We start from the raw sequence: 19,021 nt of genomic DNA on the forward strand, positions 1-19,021 counted from the left end.
TGAGGTATTCATATCTGATCTTTCATGAATTATTAGACTAATGCTTCAAATACATGTTTAAGGTTTATGTCCCTTACTCTGGCTAATGACATTATTGTCTAAGGGGGCATTCACATATCGCGTCTTTTGCGCGCTCAAGTTCGTAATTTAAAATGTGGACGTGCACGCGATGCGACGTGATAATTTTTTCGAGTTAAAACATCTCAACTTTTCAGAATGCGGCATGTGCGCACCGCAGGTCATGTGACAGGAACCTCCGCGCTTAGCATTTATCACGCATTTTAGGCGCGACATGTGAATGGCCCCTTTTTTTCAACCAAAAACTGGAAACTTATTATCCGTTTTAAGTAGGGCTGTGCAAAAATATCGTTACAGCTAACAATCGTGATACATTTTTTCACGATAGTGTATCGGTATTTCAATCTCTACTATCGGTATAAAAAAACACACACATCAAATACCTATGTGTGCATCAAACGACCTCCTCCACCACAGCTTTGTTGTCGCTGTTCAGTTGTCTGTCATATACGGCCATTCGGCCAATGTCGCAGAAGTAAGCGGGAGTGAGAAAATGGCAGAAAATTTAAAAAGCACCTGCAGCTTTCAAAGTCGACGTTTGGAAGCACTTTGGCTTTAAAGTATAAAAAAAAAGTTAGCTCTATTTTTTTGCATTTCTGATATGAAAAAAAGAAAAGTATTGCAATGTATCGTAACACGCAACGTATTGTATGGTATCGTAATGCATTGTACCGTATACATTTGTATAGTCATGTATGTATCGTACTGTGAGGCCCTTGCCAATACCCAGCCCTAGTTTTAAGTCTTTCTCCACCAGCTTTTTAAAAAAAAGTTTCCAGTCGGCGCCAGTATTTTTATGATTTTCAAGCTTTCCTGAAAATGTTTCTTTTTTAATAAAATATATAAAAAATACAACATTTACAAAAGCTGAGATAATTGCATTTTTGTGGAGGACTTTTGTTAGAGATCAGATTCAGAGCGATGATCAGAACATACAGAGTTTTTAATGTTTTTGGATCAGTTGGCTAAGAGCACCACCTAGTGGAAAATAGCGGAAATATTGATTGCCGTAAAAACGCTTCATTGGCAGGGAAGCGTTTCTTTAACTCTTCCCCCCTGCGGTTTTTTTAAAAAGTTGCCAGAAAGAAACAGCATTATTTTTTATGATTTTTTTCTAAAAAAGTTGAATGCCTCTCAGAAAATGTTCTTCTTTAAATATATAAACATACAATATATCAAATGAAAGAACAGACCCTCTGCTTTTAAACACAAAAATCAGCCTACCTTCATTTTTTTTTATCACCTCCTAAGTATGGGTAGGTTTAAAGTTTTTAGAGTCAAATTTTTTTAAAGTTAGATAAAAGATTTTTTTTAAATGAAAAGAAGGGACATTTCCTTGTTCATTGGACAAAATATTATTAAAATCTTATTTGTTATTAACTATGAATTTAACATTTTATTGTTGTGAGTTTGTGGAGAACAGAACACCAAAAAACGGGACTGGTCACCTTATATAACATGATGGCTATAACAGTAGTGGTGGCCTACAGGGACTGTGTTTTTTCAAGATACTGAGTATATTAAACTTCTCCAACGAAGTTTAGAAAATTGTTTAGTTTTATAGTCCAGGGTCATTTGTAGTAATAAATCTACTCATCATTCGTACAAACAAAACTGCTTGATGCTTACGCCATCGTGACTGTTTGTATTTAACCGCTCTGTAGAAGAGTGCGCATGTGTGCAGTGTTTCTTTATAAAGTAACATCGCCAACTACTGGTCTGTTATGCTTTATACAGCATTTTTAGTCATTTTGCAGATAAACGTGAACGGGGATCATTTTGTGAAATTTTCCTGTACGTATTTTGAAGTACAATAGTTGTCGTGTAAATGTACCCTAAAATATTTGTTTTAATTAAGTAGTTTACTACCAAGTGATTACCATATTCATATACTATGGAGCTTACATTACACATCAAAGCTTATGACATTACATGTTGTGTAAGGGATAATGTAGAGGCAGCCGGTAGTTATTGGGAAATAAGCCCCGACAGTGTGATCAGGACCCGACGCGAAGCGGAGGGTCTTGTATCACACTGAAGGGGCTTATTTCCCAATAACTACCGGCTGCCTCTACATTATCCCGCTTATTACACGGCTACTTGCCACATAAGAAAAAAAACTGAACATGAATATGAATTTGAAACATTTTATTGGCATATTTGTTTTAAATTAACATTTTTATCCTTCCGCGAAACTTTGCACAGATGCATAAAATGATCGTAATACCTTATTAAGATCCTCTGCTTCATACTTGTCTCCATTTTTTCTCTTTTAGCCAGTCTTTGAGAAGTTTTAATGCCCATTCTGCCCATACCCATTTTTGTGTGTTGGCTTCGTAGCTGTCATGCTCTATTTTGTCAAGTTCAGTCTCAGTAAGCTCTTAGTGTGTCTTGTCGTTGTTCGTTCTTCTATCCACTGTTTAAATGTTTTGTTTTTTTCCGTACATGTTAAAATTAAAGTCAAAATATTCCATTCTTCATTGTGGTTGTCCAGTGTTTGTCACAAGATGGCGCCAAACAGTAATCTTTATTGGCGCGGAGCGATTTTAATCGTACAAGTAGTACCGGCTATGCGTTATTACTTTGGAGCGGTTATTATTTGAAAAGAACGAACCTGCAAATGTCTCAACTGACCAATCAGAATCAAGCATTCCAGAGAGCCGTGTAATAAATTTAGATATGAACATGGATATTACAAAATGATATATTAATAAAGATTGTGTTACTGCAGCTGTTTAAAACGCATTCTCTCTTTGTCTTTTTTTAGGGTTACACTAAGTCCATTGATATCTGGTCAGTTGGTTGCATTCTGGCTGAGATGCTTTCAAACAGACCCATCTTTCCTGGGAAACACTACCTGGACCAGCTAAACCACATTTTAGGTGAATTTGGGTTTCTCTTTAGCCTTTTCTGGATTTTTTTGCAATTTCTTGCTTTTTTATTTCATTCTTTTTTCCTGTGTCATTCTCTTTCTTTCTCTATTATTCTCTCTGTCTGATTCCTTATTTCTCTGTTCGTTTCTTTCTTGCTTTTGTTTGTATGGTAATTTGTTTGTTCAATCTTTGTCTTTCTCCTTATTCTTTTGTTTTTTCTTGTCTCTTTTACTTACTCTTTTTTTCTTTTCTTTCTTTCTTTCTATCTTTCTTTCTTTCTCTTTCCCTATAATTTTCTTGATTTTCTTTGCTTGCAAGATTTTATTCTTCATTTCTGTGTCATTCTCTTTCTAATTCTATTAGTTTCTTTCTTTATTTCTCTGTTCCTTTCTTTTGCTTTTTAGTTTTTTAATGTTCATTTGTTCGTTCAATCTTTATTTGTCTTTCTCTTTTTCCAAGGCTTTTGCTTTCTCTCGCTCTTTTTCTCATTTATTTTATTTTTTCTTTCTAATTTACGTTCTTTTTTCTGTGTCATTCTCTTTCTTTCTCTATTTTTCTCTTTGACTGATTTCTTATTTCTCGGTTTCCTTCTTGCTTTCGTCCTTTTGTTTGTTTGTTTGTTTGTTTGTTCGTATGGTCATTTTTTTGTTCAATCTTTGTCTTTCCCTTATTCTTTTGTTCTTAATTTTTTCTTACTCTTTCTTTCTCACAAATTTTTTTCTTTATTTATTTTTCTTTCTTTCTTTCTTTCTTTCTTTCTTTCTTTCTTTCTTTCTTTCTTTCTTTCTTTCTTTCTTTCTTTCTTTCTTTAATTCTGTGTCATTCTCTTTTTTTCTTTTCTTCTTTTTCTTTCTTTCTTTCTTTCTTTCTTTCTTTCTTTCTTTCTTTCTTTCTTTCTTTCTTTCTTTCTTTCTTTCTTTCTTTCTTTCTTTCTATCTTTCTTTCTTTCTTTCTTTCTCTTTCCCTATAATTTTCTTGATTTTCTTTGCTTGCAAGATTTTATTCTTCATTTCTGTGTCATTCTCTTTCTTTCTCTATTATTTTTTGTCTGTTTCTTTTTTTCTCTGTTCCTTTCTTTTGGTTTTTAGTTTTTTAATGTTCATTTGTTCGTTCAATATTTATTTGTCTTTCTCTCGCTCTTTTTCTCATTTATTTTATTTTTTCTTTCTAATTTACGTTCTTTTTTCTGTGTCATTCTCTTTCTTTCTCTATTTTTCTCTTTGACTGATTTCTTATTTCTCGGTTTCCTTCTTGCTTTCGTCCTTTTTTTGTTTGTTTGTTTGTTTGTTTGTTTGTTCGTATGGTCATTTTTTTGTTCAATCTTTGTCTTTCCCTTATTCTTTTGTTCTTAATTTTTTCTTATCTCTTTCTTTCTCACAAATTTTTTTCTTTATTTATTTTTCTTTCTTTCTTTCTTTCTTTCTTTAATTCTGTGTCATTCTCTTTTTTTCTTTTCTTCTTTTTCTTTCTTTCTTTCTTTCTTTCTTTCTTTCTTTCTTTCTTTCTTTCTTTCTTTCTTTCTTTCTTACTATCTTTCTTTCTTTCTTTCTTTCTTTCTCTTTCCCTAGAATTTTCTTGATTTTCTTTGCTTGCAAGATTTTATTCTTCATTTCTGTGTCATTCTCTTTCTTTCTCTATTATTTTTTGTCTGTTTCTTTTTTTCTCTGTTCCTTTCTTTTGCTTTTTAGTTTTTTAATGTTCATTTGTTCGTTCAATATTTATTTGTCTTTCTCTCGCTCTTTTTCTCATTTATTTTATTTTTTCTTTCTAATTTACGTTCTTTTTTCTGTGTCATTCTCTTTCTTTCTCTATTTTTCTCTTTGACTGATTTCTTATTTCTCGGTTTCCTTCTTGCTTTCGTCCTTTTTTTGTTTGTTTGTTTGTTTGTTTGTTCGTATGGTCATTTTTTTTGTTCAATCTTTGTCTTTCCCTTATTCTTTTGTTCTTAATTTTTTCTTATCTCTTTCTTTCTCACAAATTTTTTTCTTTATTTATTTTTCTTTCTTTCTTTCTTTCTTTCTTTAATTCTGTGTCATTCTCTTTTTTTCTTTTCTTCTTTTTCTTTCTTTCTTTCTTTCTTTCTTTCTTTCTTTCTTTCTTTCTTTCTTTCTTTCTTTCTTTCTTTCTTTCTTTCTTTCTTTCTTTCTTTCTTTCTTTCTTTCTTTCTTTCTTTCTTTCTTTCTTACTATCTTTCTTTCTTTCTCTTTCCCTAGAATTTTCTTGATTTTCTTTGCTTGCAAGATTTTATTCTTCATTTCTGTGTCATTCTCTTTCTTTCTCTATTATTTTTTGTCTGTTTCTTTTTTTCTCTGTTCCTTTCTTTTGCTTTTTAGTTTTTTAATGTTCATTTGTTCGTTCAATATTTATTTGTCTTTCTCTCGCTCTTTTTCTCATTTATTTTATTTTTTCTTTCTAATTTACGTTCTTTTTTCTGTGTCATTCTCTTTCTTTCTCTATTTTTCTCTTTGACTGATTTCTTATTTCTCGGTTTCCTTCTTGCTTTCGTCCTTTTTTTGTTTGTTTGTTTGTTTGTTTGTTCGTATGGTCATTTTTTTTGTTCAATCTTTGTCTTTCCCTTATTCTTTTGTTCTTAATTTTTTCTTATCTCTTTCTTTCTCACAAATTTTTTTCTTTATTTATTTTTCTTTCTTTCTTTCTTTCTTTCTTTAATTCTGTGTCATTCTCTTTTTTTCTTTTCTTCTTTTTCTTTCTTTCTTTCTTTCTTTCTTTCTTTCTTTCTTTCTTTCTTTCTTTCTTTCTTTCTTTCTTTCTTTCTTTCTTTCTTTCTTTCTTTCTTTCTTTCTTTCTTTCTTTCTTACTATCTTTCTTTCTTTCTCTTTCCCTAGAATTTTCTTGATTTTCTTTGCTTGCAAGATTTTATTCTTCATTTCTGTGTCATTCTCTTTCTTTCTCTATTATTTTTTGTCTGTTTCTTTTTTTCTCTGTTCCTTTCTTTTGCTTTTTAGTTTTTTAATGTTCATTTGTTCGTTCAATATTTATTTGTCTTTCTCTCGCTCTTTTTCTCATTTATTTTATTTTTTCTTTCTAATTTACGTTCTTTTTTCTGTGTCATTCTCTTTCTTTCTCTATTTTTCTCTTTGACTGATTTCTTATTTCTCGGTTTCCTTCTTGCTTTCGTCCTTTTTTTTGTTTGTTTGTTTGTTTGTTTGTATGGTCATTTTTTTGTTCAATCTTTGTCTTTCCCTTATTCTTTTGTTCTTAATTTTTTCTTATCTCTTTCTTTCTCACAAATTTTTTTCTTTATTTATTTTTCTTTCTTTCTTTCTTTCTTTCTTTCTTTCTTTCTTTAATTCTGTGTCATTCTCTTTCCTTCTCTATTATTCTTTTTGTCTGTTTCTTTATTTCTCTGTCTCTTTCTTGCTTTCGTCCTTTGTTTGTTTGTTTGTTTGTTTGTTTGTTCGTATGGTCATTTTTTGTTCAATCTTTGTCTTTCCCCTTATTCTTTTGTTCTTAACTTTTTTCTTATCTCTTTCTTTCTCACAAATTTTTCTTTCTTTCTTTCTTTCTTACTTTCTTTCTTTCTTTCTTTCATTCGGTGTCATTCTCTTTCTTTCTCTATTATTCTCTTTGTCTGTTTTATTTCTCTCTTTCTTTCTTGCTTTCGTCGTTTATTTGTTTGTATGGTCTTTGGTTGATTAATCGTTATTTGTTTTTTATATCTATATCAATTTATATACTCATCCCCTTTTTCTCTTTCTCTCTTTTCTTTCTTTCTTTCTCTTGCTCTTTTTCACGTCTATTTCATTTCTTTGTTGTTTTCTTTTTTCTTTTTCAGCAGCTGCTCTATATTTAATTGATCGATTGCAATTTGCAAATATATTTTTGTTGTTATTATTATATTATATTATCACTGAGAGGTAATTATGCCGTATCTTGCCTAAGGCATTCGATCACCAGCTCAACTTCAGAATTCTGTTTACAAAGGCAAACGTGTTTTTCTCTCAGCTGAATAATTGATGCATATCGAGCGCTCTTCAAAAGCTCTATAGGTGATTCATCCTGAAATATGATATAGATGGTCAGTTTTGCAATGTTAGGACTAAGATAGATAAGCTGGATGTTATCATCTAAAAACGCTGAATCGGCATGTCCGTCGTAAGCAGAAGCACATCAGATGTTGGTTATTTCCCTTCTTTCGCTTTACCTCACCTCTTGCTCTCTCTCTTCTCTTACATCAGTATGAAAACTTAGTGTTTCCTGTCAGAGATGATGTTGATTTTGACCTGTAATCTAATTAGATTCATAACCTTGTCTATGTCTAAGGGTGTGAGTTTCCTAGTTGTTTCTAGGTTCAGAAAGACAAATAATCACAACAGCATCAGATTTTCCTCCACTACCACACGTCTCTTCTGGCCTGTAGAAGCAGATGTTTCCCTGTTAACTCCACTTATTTCCTTTTGCGTGCGTGCGTGTGTGTGTGCATCACTATTATGGTGTACTGAGATGTATCAACTACAAAATATAATTCACCTCAAATATTAAAAAAGCATTAAAACCCATTTAACAGTTGCATTGAAGTTTGCTTAACAATATGTAATTTTCGCTGCCAGAGGTCTCAAAACAATAACAATGGGCATAGCTTGATGATGCAGTGATGAAACATAGATATTTTAATGCAAAAATCTTACATATTGTGCCCTTCAAATGGGAACGATAATGCAAAATTATTGCAAGGTGTTTGGACCTAAATGGGTGATTTTCACGAAATCCAGATTTAGAAGGTGTCCAGCATCAGAATTTTTATAAAGCCCTTTTTTTGCACATAAGATTAAGGTCTGAACTTACTATAACCATTATTTTTAGAGGATTTAAAAATATTTCCTATAGAATTATTTACATTTTTTAGATTATCATTACCGCAACATGATATTACATTAAATATATTCATTTAGAAAGTCATGTTTTGGTAATGAGAACTAAAAACTTGACTATGACAAACAAAATTTCAACTTTTATCTAAAGAGAAAAATAAGAACTGCTTACCTGGTAGCCATCTTGAGTGTCACAGTCAATTATGTCCCTTCAAACTATTTTTTTACGTTAGTTCCTTGAGGGCTTAAAGAATGATTGAAAACTGTTGATGATTGAGAAAATTGGTCTTGGACACATTTATATTCCTTATTATTGTTTACATTTACAAATGATCACCAAATACCACATGTTTATTTACTAATAAAATGTAAATGTTCATAGCATAACATGCACTGAAGCTTTTTATTTTTTAGATGTTTTAATTATAAATTTAATTATAAAATATATTATAAATATAAAATATTAATTTGATTTTTTTCTGAAGTGGCCATTATTCAAAATGCTTGAACACTGAATGGGCATTTGTGTGCAGCATTATGTTAGTTTTGAGTAATTTAGGTGGAATTTAGACTGTTTTGATTGATGTAATTTATTTATTTATATATATAGCGTAGCTTTCTACGTCATGTAAAAGAAACACATCACGTAAAATAGTTTGAAGTCATTGTTGCACCGCTCTGTGCCATCCTGGCAGAACACAGACACCCAACTGAAATGAGATAATGGCTCTTTTTACTTTTTTGTTATGCTTTTCTTCTTTGGGTTGTCCTCACTTTTTCTCTATCCACTTTCATTTCCTTTCTCCTTATTTCCTGCAGTCCTCTAATCCTCTTTCTGTGTTTGTTTCTCCCGCAGGTATTTTGGGCTCTCCTTCTCAGGAGGATCTCAACTGTATCATCAACATCAAGGCGAGAAATTACCTGCTGTCTCTTCCTCTCCGATGCAAAGTGCCCTGGAATCGCCTGTTTCCTAGCGCAGACCCTAAAGGTCAGAGTTCAACCGTATGCAGATTAAAGCATTAATATTTTAATGCTTAATATCCTTATGGACATTTTTCCCGGTGTGATTCACTAGATCAGATTTTTTGCCTCCTTAAATTGATAATATGATTTGATGAAGTTGTTTTATTTACTAGATCGATTCAGTACTGTTTTGTTCTCGTAGCACTGGATCTGCTGGATAAGATGTTGACCTTTAACCCTCATAAGAGGATCGAGGTGGAGGAGGCGCTGGCTCACCCGTACCTGGAGCAGTACTATGACCCCACAGACGAGGTCAGTGTGCTACTTCATATTTCTTCATAATGAAAAACATGAATAATCTTTAACTTTTTTTATATAAAAAACATTTATTGGTTTGTTCTGAGCGGTGTTGTTACTGAAATATTGTGATGTATTTGTAAACAATACTAATGAATATTAAAAAAAATTATCCCAGTTAAAATGCCGCTTCCCATATATATACATCAGTAAATAAAAAATAGTGATTTGAGTTTTAAATTATGTATGAAGAGATTGTGAAGTGATACGAGAGATGTGAGCATAGCTCTGAAAAAAATCTGTTGTCTGGGATGGCAGTCAATTAAATAGTTTTACAGTCATCATATATGATATAAATATATGACCAATAAATGATCAATTGATCAATTGGAATCACATATTCCAGGCATCCATAAATGAGTGCATACAACCATATAATGTGGGCATGACTGGACTCTGAAATGGATAGGATCCCTTTTAAAAGTCTTACTTTATCGTGCTTTTGCACACCTTTTAGAGTTTATGGTGATCAAAGGTTGAGAGCATTTCCTTTGACCTACTGAGGTGTATCTATTTGAATGTGATTGGTAGTTTTAACATAAGAACGAAAGATTACTGTCACATGATTTATAACATTTATGCAACAGTTGGTTACTAGTTACAAAACCTACAGACTGGTTGCATAACTAGGCATAAGCAAAGCATGCATTTAACAACACTGTACTGATTGCTATAGTAAATGCATCATTCAGAAATTCAATCTGCGCTACACATCTTTTCTAAGACAAATGCTTAGATGGAAGGAAATTGTAATAAAATGCATCATTTCCTCTCTACAGCCTGTTGCTGAGGCTCCATTTAAATTCGATATGGAGCTGGATGACTTGCCCAAAGAAACTTTAAAGGAGCTGATTTTTGCAGAAACTGCACGCTTCCAGCCAGGATATAGACCATAGTCTACTGTACAGGTAAATTACAAACTGTAGCCTTCTGCACTTGTAAATCACAGTCTATGGTCTACTGCACAGGTAAATCACAGTCTGTGGTCGAACGCACAGGTAAACCAGTCCATAAACTACTGCACAGGTAAATCACAGTCTATAGGCCACTGCACAGGCAAATCACAGTCCATAGGCTACTGCACAGGTAATTCACATTCCATAAACTACTGCACAGGTAAATCACAGTCCATAGGCTACTGCACAGGTAATTCACATTCCATAAACTACTGCACAGGTAAATCACAGTCCATAGTCTACTGCACAGGTAAATCACAGTCCATAGGCTACTTAACAGGTAAATCAAAGTCCATAGTCTACTGCACAGGCAAATCACAGTCCATAGGCTACTGAACAGGTAAATCACAGACCATAGGCCACTGCACAGGTAAATCACAGTCCATAGGCTACTGAACAGGTAAATCACAGTCCATAGGCCACTGCACAGGTAAATCACAGTCCATAGTCTTCTGCACAGGTAAATCACAGTCCATAGTCTACTGCACAGGTAAATCACAGTCCATAGGCTATTGAACAGGTAAATCAAAGTCCATAGGCCACTGCACAGGTAAATCACAGTCCATAGGCTACTGAACAGGTAAATCACAGTCCATAGGCCACTGAACAGGTAAATCACAGTCCATAGTCTTCTGCACAGGTAAATCACAGTCCATAGTCTACTGCACAGGTAAATCACAGTCCATAGGCTACTGAACAGGTAAATCAAAGTCCATAGTCTACTGCACAGGCAAATTAAAGTCCATAGTCTACTGCACAGGCAAATCACAGTCCATAGTCTACTGCACAGGCAAATCACAGTCCATAGTCTACTGCACAGGTAAATCACAGTCCATAGGCCTCTGCACAGGTAAATCACAGTCCATATTCTACTGCACAGGTAATTCACAGTCCATAGTCTACTGCACAGGTAAATTGCAGTCTGTAGTCTACTGCACAGGTAATTCACAGTCCATAGTCTGCTGCACAGGTAAATTGCAGTCCGTAGTCTACTGCACAGGTAAATTGCAGTCCGTAGTCTACTGCACTAGTAAATCACAGTCTGTGGTCTACTGCACTAGTAAATCACAGTCTGTGGTCTACTGCACTAGTAAATCACAGTCTGTGGTCTACGGCACAGGTAAATCACAGTCCATAGTCTACTGCACAGGTAAATCACAGTCCATAGTCTACTGCACAGGTAAATCACAGTCCATAGTCTACTGCACAGGTAAATCACAGTGCATAGTCTTCTGCACAGGTAAATCACAGTCCATAGTCTACTGCACAGGTAAATCACAGTCCATAGGCTACTGAACAGGTAAATCAAAGTCCATAGTCTACTGCACAGGCAAATCACAGTCCATAGTCTACTGCACAGGCAAATCACAGTCCATAGTCTACTGCACAGGCAAATCACAGTCCATAGGCTACTGAACAGGTAAATCACAGACCATAGGCAACTGCACAGGTAAATCACAGTCCATAGGCTACTGAACAGGTAAATCACAGTCCATAGGCCACTGCACAGGTAATTCACAGTCCATAGTCTACTGCACAGGTAAATCACAGTCCATAGGCCGCTGCACAGTTAAATAACAGTCCATAGTCTACTGCACAGGTAAATCACAGTCCATAGGCTACTGAACAGGTAAATCACAGTCCATAGGCCGCTGCACAGGTAAATCACAGTCCATAGGCCGCTGCACAGGTAAATCACAGTCCATAGGCTACTGCACAGGCAAATCACAGACCATAGGCAACTGCACAGGTAAATCACAGTCCATAGGCTACTGAACAGGTAAATCACAGACCATAGGCAACTGCACAGGTAAATCACAGTCCATAGGCTACTGAACAGGTAAATCACAGTCCATAGGCCACTGCACAGGTAATTCACAGTCCATAGTCTACTGCACAGGTAAATCACAGTCCATAGGCCTCTGCACAGGTAAATCACAGTCCATAGTCTATTGCACAGGTAATTCACCGTCCGTAGTCTACTGCACAGGTAAATTGCAGTCCGTAGTCTACTGCACAGGTAAATTGCAGTCCGTAGTCTACTGCACTAGTAAATCACAGTCTGTGGTCTACTGCACTAGTAAATCACAGTCCGTGGTCTACAGCACAGGTAAATCACAGTCCATAGTCTACTGCACAGGTAAATCACAGTCCATAGTCTACTGCACAGTTAAATAACAGTCCATAGTCTACTGCACAGGTAAATCACAGTCCATAGGCCACTGCACAAGTAAATCACAGTCCGTAGGCCACTGCACAGGTCAATCACAGTCAATAGTCTACTGCACAGGCAAATCACAGTCCATAGGCTACTGAACAGGTAAATCACAGACCATAGGCAACTGCACAGGCAAATCACAGACCATAGGCAACTGCACAGGTAAATCACAGTCCATAGGCCGCTGCACAGGTAAATCACAGTCCATAGGCCACTGCACAAGTAAATCACAGTCCGTAGGCCACTGCACAGGTCAATCACAGTCAATAGTCTACTGCACAGGAAAATCACAGTCCATAATCTACTGCACAGGTAAATCACAGTCCATAGTCTGCTGCACAGGTAAATCACAGTCCATAGGCCACTGCACAGGTAAATCACAGTCCATAGTCTACTGCACAGGTAAATCACAGTCCATAGTCTACTGCACAGGTAAATCAAAGTCCATAGGCTACTGCACAGGCAAATCACAGTCCATAGTCTACTGCACAGGCAAATCACAGTCCATAGTCTACTGCACAGGCAAATCACAGTCCATAGGCTACTGAACAGGTAAATCACAGTCCATAGGCCACTGCACAGGTAAATCACAGTCCATAGGCTACTGAACAGGTAAATCACAGTCCATAGGCCACTGCACAGGTAATTCACAGTCCATAGGCCACTGCACAGGTAATTCACAATCCATAGTCTACTGCACAGGTAAATCACAGTCCATAGGCCTCTGCACAGGTAAATCACAGTCCATATTCTACTGCACAGGTAATTCACAGTCCATAGTCTACTGCACAGGTAAATTGCAGTCCGTAGTCTACTGCACAGGTAAATCACAGTCCATAGGCCACTGAACAGGTAAATCACAGTCCATAGGCCGCTGCACAGTTAAATAACAGTCCATAGTCTACTGCACAGGTAAATCACAGTCCATAGGCCACTGAACAGGTAAATCACAGTCCATAGGCCGCTGCACAGGTAAATCACAGTCCATAGGCTGCTGCACAGGTCAATCACAGTCAATAGTCTACTGCACAGGTCAATCACAGTCCATAGTCTACTGCACAGGTAAATCACAGTCCATAGTCTACTGCACAGGTAAATCACAGTCCATAGGCTACTGCACAGGCAAATCACAGTCCATAGTCTACTGCACAGGCAAATCACAGTCCATAGTCTACTGCACAGGCAAATCACAGTCCATAGGCTACTGAACAGGTAAATCACAGTCCATAGGCTACTGAACAGGTAAATCACAGACCATAGGCAACTGCACAGGTAAATCACAGTCCATAGGCTACTGAACAGGTAAATCACAGTCCATAGGCCACTGCACAGGTAATTCACAGTCCATAGTCTACTGCACAGGTAAATCACAGTCCATAGGCCTCTGCACAGGTAATTCACACTCCATAGTCTTCTGCACAGGTAAATTGCAGTCCGTAGTCTACTGCACAGGTAAATCACAGTCCATAGGCTACTGCACAGGTTAATCACAGTCCATAGGCCACTGCACAGGTTAATCACAGTCCATAGGCCACTGCACAGGTAAATCACAGTCCATAGGCCACTGAACAGGTAAATCACAGTCCATAGGCTACTGCACAGGTAAATCACAGTCCATAGGCTACTGCACAGGTAAATTACAGTCCATAGGCCACTGCACAGGTTAATCACAGTCCATAGGCCACTGCACAGGTAAATCATAGTCCATAGGCTACTGCACAGGTAAATCACAGTCCATAGTCTGCTGCACAGGTAAATCACAGTCCATAGCGTGCTGCACAGGTAAATCACAGTCCATAGTCCGCTGCACAGGTTAACCAGACTATGGTCTACTGCACATGTAAACCAGACCAGAGTTTTTTGCACAGGTAAATGACAGTACAGAGCCTCAGATCTATAGAACAATTTATTAAAAATATGTGCGTAATGTTAAATGTTCTGTGGAAGCAGAAGCTGTTCAGTGGCTGTTCCTGTTGTACTTCCTGGATTACAAAATGGTGCCAAGAACATTGCTATTCTTATAACACTGAAAATGCTTAAATCTCTACATAGCTTATTATAGTATTTTACTAGCAGGACAATTTCATACTTGATGATAATCCCTTGTAGATGAATTGAATGTAAAACAACACTAATTGGCTCTTTGAAAGTCGCCATTTCGCGCAACCATGTTTCTACAGCAAGAAACAATCTGGACAATCTGCTCTACAGAGCGCGTTTTGTCCCTACGTTGTCTCAGACAATGACATGTTTGTCATGTTGCGGCTACCGTAGCTTCTCTATGCCTTTTCAAAATGGAGAGGTGAGCTGTGGACTGAGCCGTTGGTTGCAATTCACAATCTCACCACTAGATTCCGCTAAAAATCTAAACAGTGGATCTTTAATAAATATTACAAATTATTTTCTTTACACTGCAAAGCCGTTTTTACCTGCATTTGGCAGTTGCCAAGTGTTAGTTTTAAAAAACGTGTTTGGTTTTTTGTATTTAATGTCCATGTGAAGATTTAACAGTAGTTAATTTTGTTTTATTCTTGTTTGTAGGCAGCATTCTGGATTTGATCGTGCTGATGTTTCTCGCTCCACCCCACTGTGCGCTGTGGTCCTATTTTGGACTTCATCGCCAGCATCATCTTATCTTCTCCTAAACCCCAAAACTACAAAAGCCCTCAAAGTTCATCCAAGCCTAACTCCAACATCCAGTCTCCAACAGAAAACATCCACCTCTTCTACAGTTATCATAATAGAAGCGTAAAGCATCTCCCTCACTCTTTCATCATCTTCTCATTCTTGCTTATCTGCGTGTTTGTGGATGTTTTGGATCTGAGACGAGTTTGTGAAGATTACAAATTAACACTTTTTTTTTCTCTTGGTCTAAACTCTTGTACACTTATACAGTAAAAAAAAGTCTATGATTGTGTTATTGTTGTGCTTCTTTCTAGCCTCCTGTTAATCTTTCCAACAAGCTGCTTCTCTGAGCTGTCTGTAAGCCATTTTTAAGTCCCACATAGGTCGAACTTAGGACAGGGAGAGAATTAGGGCTCAGATTTTCTTTATTCGTGTATATATAGATATATGCAGTGGACACTTATTACTCAACATTGTGCATCGCCAATCTCCTCAAAGTGCACAGCGATCTAAATTGCCAAGGTGCCATTTGAAACTTTTAATAAAGGTATTTTCATACATAAACATGTATTGCTAATGGCCCCTTTAAATCATCACATCTCTCAAAGACATTTTGTATTATTAAAACAACCATAATTTTCATTATTTTTAACGTTGATTCTCAATTGTAAACACTTAATGATTCTTCATCATCTAAAAGAAGACACTAATCTTTTAAATTTGCTTAAGCACCAAAGAAATGCCCAATTTTGACACCTTGGAAAAATGTGTACTTGTGTCCACATTATTAAACATTTTAAAAGCCCTTATACCACTTGCCAAAAGAGGCGAATGCTTAAATGCATGCAGGTGAATACCACCTCTTTGCTGTGCAGGTGTACAGTATGTATATCTGTAAATCAGATATTTTTCAATCTAATGCACACTTAAAAACTTTAGCTAGGTAGAAGTTTTCATGAATTGGAATATTTTGAATTATTAAGAGACTTATTAAGAAAATGACAGTGCCTCCTCATCTGTATTCGTTCTTTCCTGTTTGTATATATTTTTTTTTTTGCTTTCTCTGCAACCCCTCCCCAACCGCCTTGTATCAATAAGACTGTGCCCTTGCATGACTGTTAAAAGCTTCTATACAAAGACAATGGAAGTGCCACACAGCTGGGGATTTTGCTATTGGTCTCTCAGGTTTTTGTTATATCTTACCTTTCGTGGTCTCGCATTATATCTATCCTATAACGAGTTAAAAAAGACAAAAAAATCTTATTTCGCTTGTACGTGTTGGTTGCACTTGAGAAATTGAGATTAGCTTTTTTGGAGAATTTAATAAGACCAGAATGTCAAGTTTAATCCCAGGTGGAAATAAGGAGACATGTCAGGCATTCAGTTTTATCATTTCACCCACAGTGAAGCGGTTTCCTGGACACTAAAATGTATATTTGAGCTATTATAATTAAAAACATATTGCACAGTGCTGTTGTTTTGTCTCAAGATGCGTTTTTGTACGGTATGTTTGTAAAAAGTACTTAAATGTTTAGTCCTGGACTAATCTAAACTATGTCTGCGAAACCGCCACAGTGTGGTGTTCTGGTGGTGCTCCCAAAAAAAACCTGGAAAAGTAAAAGTCCACCCAGCATTTTTTTTTTTAACAATACACTTCGTATGCAAAATTGTGCACTTGCAAAATGGAGCTGGTTGACAAACGGTTAAGTTATTGACAATGGTGTATTCATACAGTATGTGCATGGCCTAAGCAAGATGTTTTTCCCCTATTTAGTTTACCAGCCCTTTATTACTTTTGCCTGGGTATGCAGCAAGATACCACCTAGTGATTACTTGGCCTGGTAGCATATTTTGGCTGATCAAGGAGAGAATGGGTTATCCTTTAGAATAAAACGAAAAAATGACTTTGTAAGATAGCTTCTGCCGAATCAGTGTGCAGTCTGTCTGTTTCTGTGTGCCTTTATGCGTCACGAATAACAAACGTTTTTGTGCAGCTTTTTGTTGGGAATCATTTGTGACTTTTTGCGGTATACTCTTAAAATTATATATAATATATATATTTAAAAAAAAACAATGAAAACAAAAAAAATCTAAATTCTTTATGTAATTTTAAGTCCTATTTGTCACAGCTTTTGTGATTTTTGTGAATGTTTTGAGGAAATAAAGAATAAGCGTTTATTTCTGCCCTCCCCTGTTTGACCTGGTTGCATTTAGCCGCCTTTGGTTTTTTTTTTTTTAAGTTTTGTGCAGACCTGTTTTTTATTGTAAAAATGAATGTCTAGTGATTATATTATTAATCTTGTAAAAAATGTCTTTAATTTTGTTAGCAAAATTTTGTTGTGAATTTTACTTGCAAGCTTCAAATACCCCAGCCTGTCACCCCTTGTTGTGTTTTTTGGGGTATCGGTAACATTGCTGGGGAAATGTATGATTACAAACATCTGAAATCTATTCAAATCCTTCGAATCTATATTGGATAAAAAGTGGCATTATGTTTCAGAGGTTTGTCTTTACTACTGAAAAGACGGACAGTTTTAATTACCAGTATTGATTTCTGCATCTGCTAAGTCATGTAACCTATACAAACAACAAAATAAAACCAATTGTATTGTTTTTGCCTCTAATTGTGTCTCTTTGATTATAATATTAGTCCTGTTAGGTTGTGCATGGCCAACTTGTCGCCTCACCAAATGGATCAAATACAGTAGGCGTATCTTTTAAAAAAAATCAGCTGCAACTCAAGATATGCTCTGGTATTGTCGAGTCCGGCTTTAGGGTAAAGACGCAATGCTCTGATTCTATTGTGCTGTCTTGGTTGTCAAGGCAACAGAAGTACTCGTCTTTCATTCTCCATTGAGTGAACAAGAATAGGTAAAATGCATTTATGTATTAATAGCTTGAGCATGAAGCTGATTTAGTTTATTAGGATCACGGCTCCTGTTTCTGTTAGAGCCTGCCATCCATGACCATATCTGCAACTTGAAGAACGGATGATGTTTATACATTTATAGAAATGGAAAGATGACACTACTGTTTTTTTTCTTGCACTGGTAAAATCCTACAGAATAAAAAAGATAACCTACACAATAATGCCCGGTAAATAATGCAAATTTTTTCTTTTTTTTACTTTAACCTCTTCAACTTTTTGTGGCCTAACAAATAGATGGGATTGGATTGAAACGTCACATTTTACTCCAAGGAATATTTCTTGGTTTATTTTTAATATTTTGATCTTCCACATCCTTTCACAATATATGGGGGATTGAGGGAAGTTGTCACAGTGAGTAGCTGCCATCTGGCTCCTCAGCAAAACCATAGTAAATACTTTTATACAATTTTTCCAATATTTTTTTAAAAAAAATGTTGGCTTCATTTTGAAATTACTCTATCTTTTCAAACCTCTTATGTTTTCACACAAAATACCTAATAGGATAAAATAAACCTTTGAAATTTTCTTTAAAGGGATAGTTCACCCCAAAATGAACCAAACCATTCGTGGCCCCCATTTATTTCCATAGTATTCTTTTTTCCTACTGTGGAAGTGACTGGGGTCCACGAACGGTTTGGTTAATTTTTTTTAAGATATCTTCCTTTGTGTTCATCAGAACAAGGACATTTATAAAGGTTTGTAACAACATGAGGATGAGTAAATGATGACAGATTTTTCATTTTGGGGTGAACTATCCCTTAAGACCTAATACTTAGTATGTGACAACTAGCCCCACATAAATGCATTTTTATAGATTATTGTCTAAATAACACAAGAGCTGCTGCTTAAACAGAAATGTATCCATCTTTAACCAATAAGTAAAATACCTGGAAATGGTTGGGTTTTGACACGTCTGTTATGTGTGGAGCAATTGCAATGTTGGTGCAGAAGATGGCGACAGAGTATAACACAAGACGATATGCATCTTATTGGGCCTTGTTCATAATGTACGATTTTCTCCTTTCTTTCTTTCGTTACTTCGTTTTCTTTCCTTCTTTCTTTCAGTTATGTTTAGTGGGTGAAGAAAACTCGTTGGTAGTTTAGGCATTGGGTCGTTTGCTTATTTTACCTTTTTTAACAGAAGCTACTAACATAATTAATCTAATCAAGATGGTATTCACTACAATAAA

General features: G+C 35.7%; 1 protein-coding gene across 2 annotated transcripts in view; it reads left to right on the plus strand.

Annotated features, from left to right (window-relative positions):
- The window catches only part of mapk1 (mitogen-activated protein kinase 1), a 43,395-nt gene extending 25,880 nt beyond the window's left edge, over window positions 1-17,515 (plus strand). The window contains exons 5-10 of one of the 2 annotated variants that reach the window (XM_065250907.2): window positions 2,846-2,960; window positions 8,640-8,771; window positions 8,949-9,058; window positions 9,883-9,910; window positions 10,319-10,339; window positions 14,819-17,515. In XM_065250907.2, coding sequence (XP_065106979.1) covers window positions 2,846-2,960; window positions 8,640-8,771; window positions 8,949-9,058; window positions 9,883-9,910; window positions 10,319-10,339; window positions 14,819-14,922 — 510 coding nt within the window. In that variant the 3' untranslated portion in view covers window positions 14,923-17,515. Of the gene's footprint in view, window positions 1-2,845; window positions 2,961-8,639; window positions 8,772-8,948; window positions 9,059-9,882; window positions 10,012-10,318; window positions 10,340-14,818 lie in introns of both variants that reach the window. The other variant, XM_065250906.2, reaches the window with a different exon arrangement.
- Window positions 17,516-19,021: the final 1,506 nt, after the last annotated feature.

This window comes from Paramisgurnus dabryanus, chromosome 5, assembly GCF_030506205.2.
Source record: "Paramisgurnus dabryanus chromosome 5, PD_genome_1.1, whole genome shotgun sequence".
NCBI classification, from domain to species: Eukaryota; Metazoa; Chordata; class Actinopteri; order Cypriniformes; family Cobitidae; genus Paramisgurnus; species Paramisgurnus dabryanus.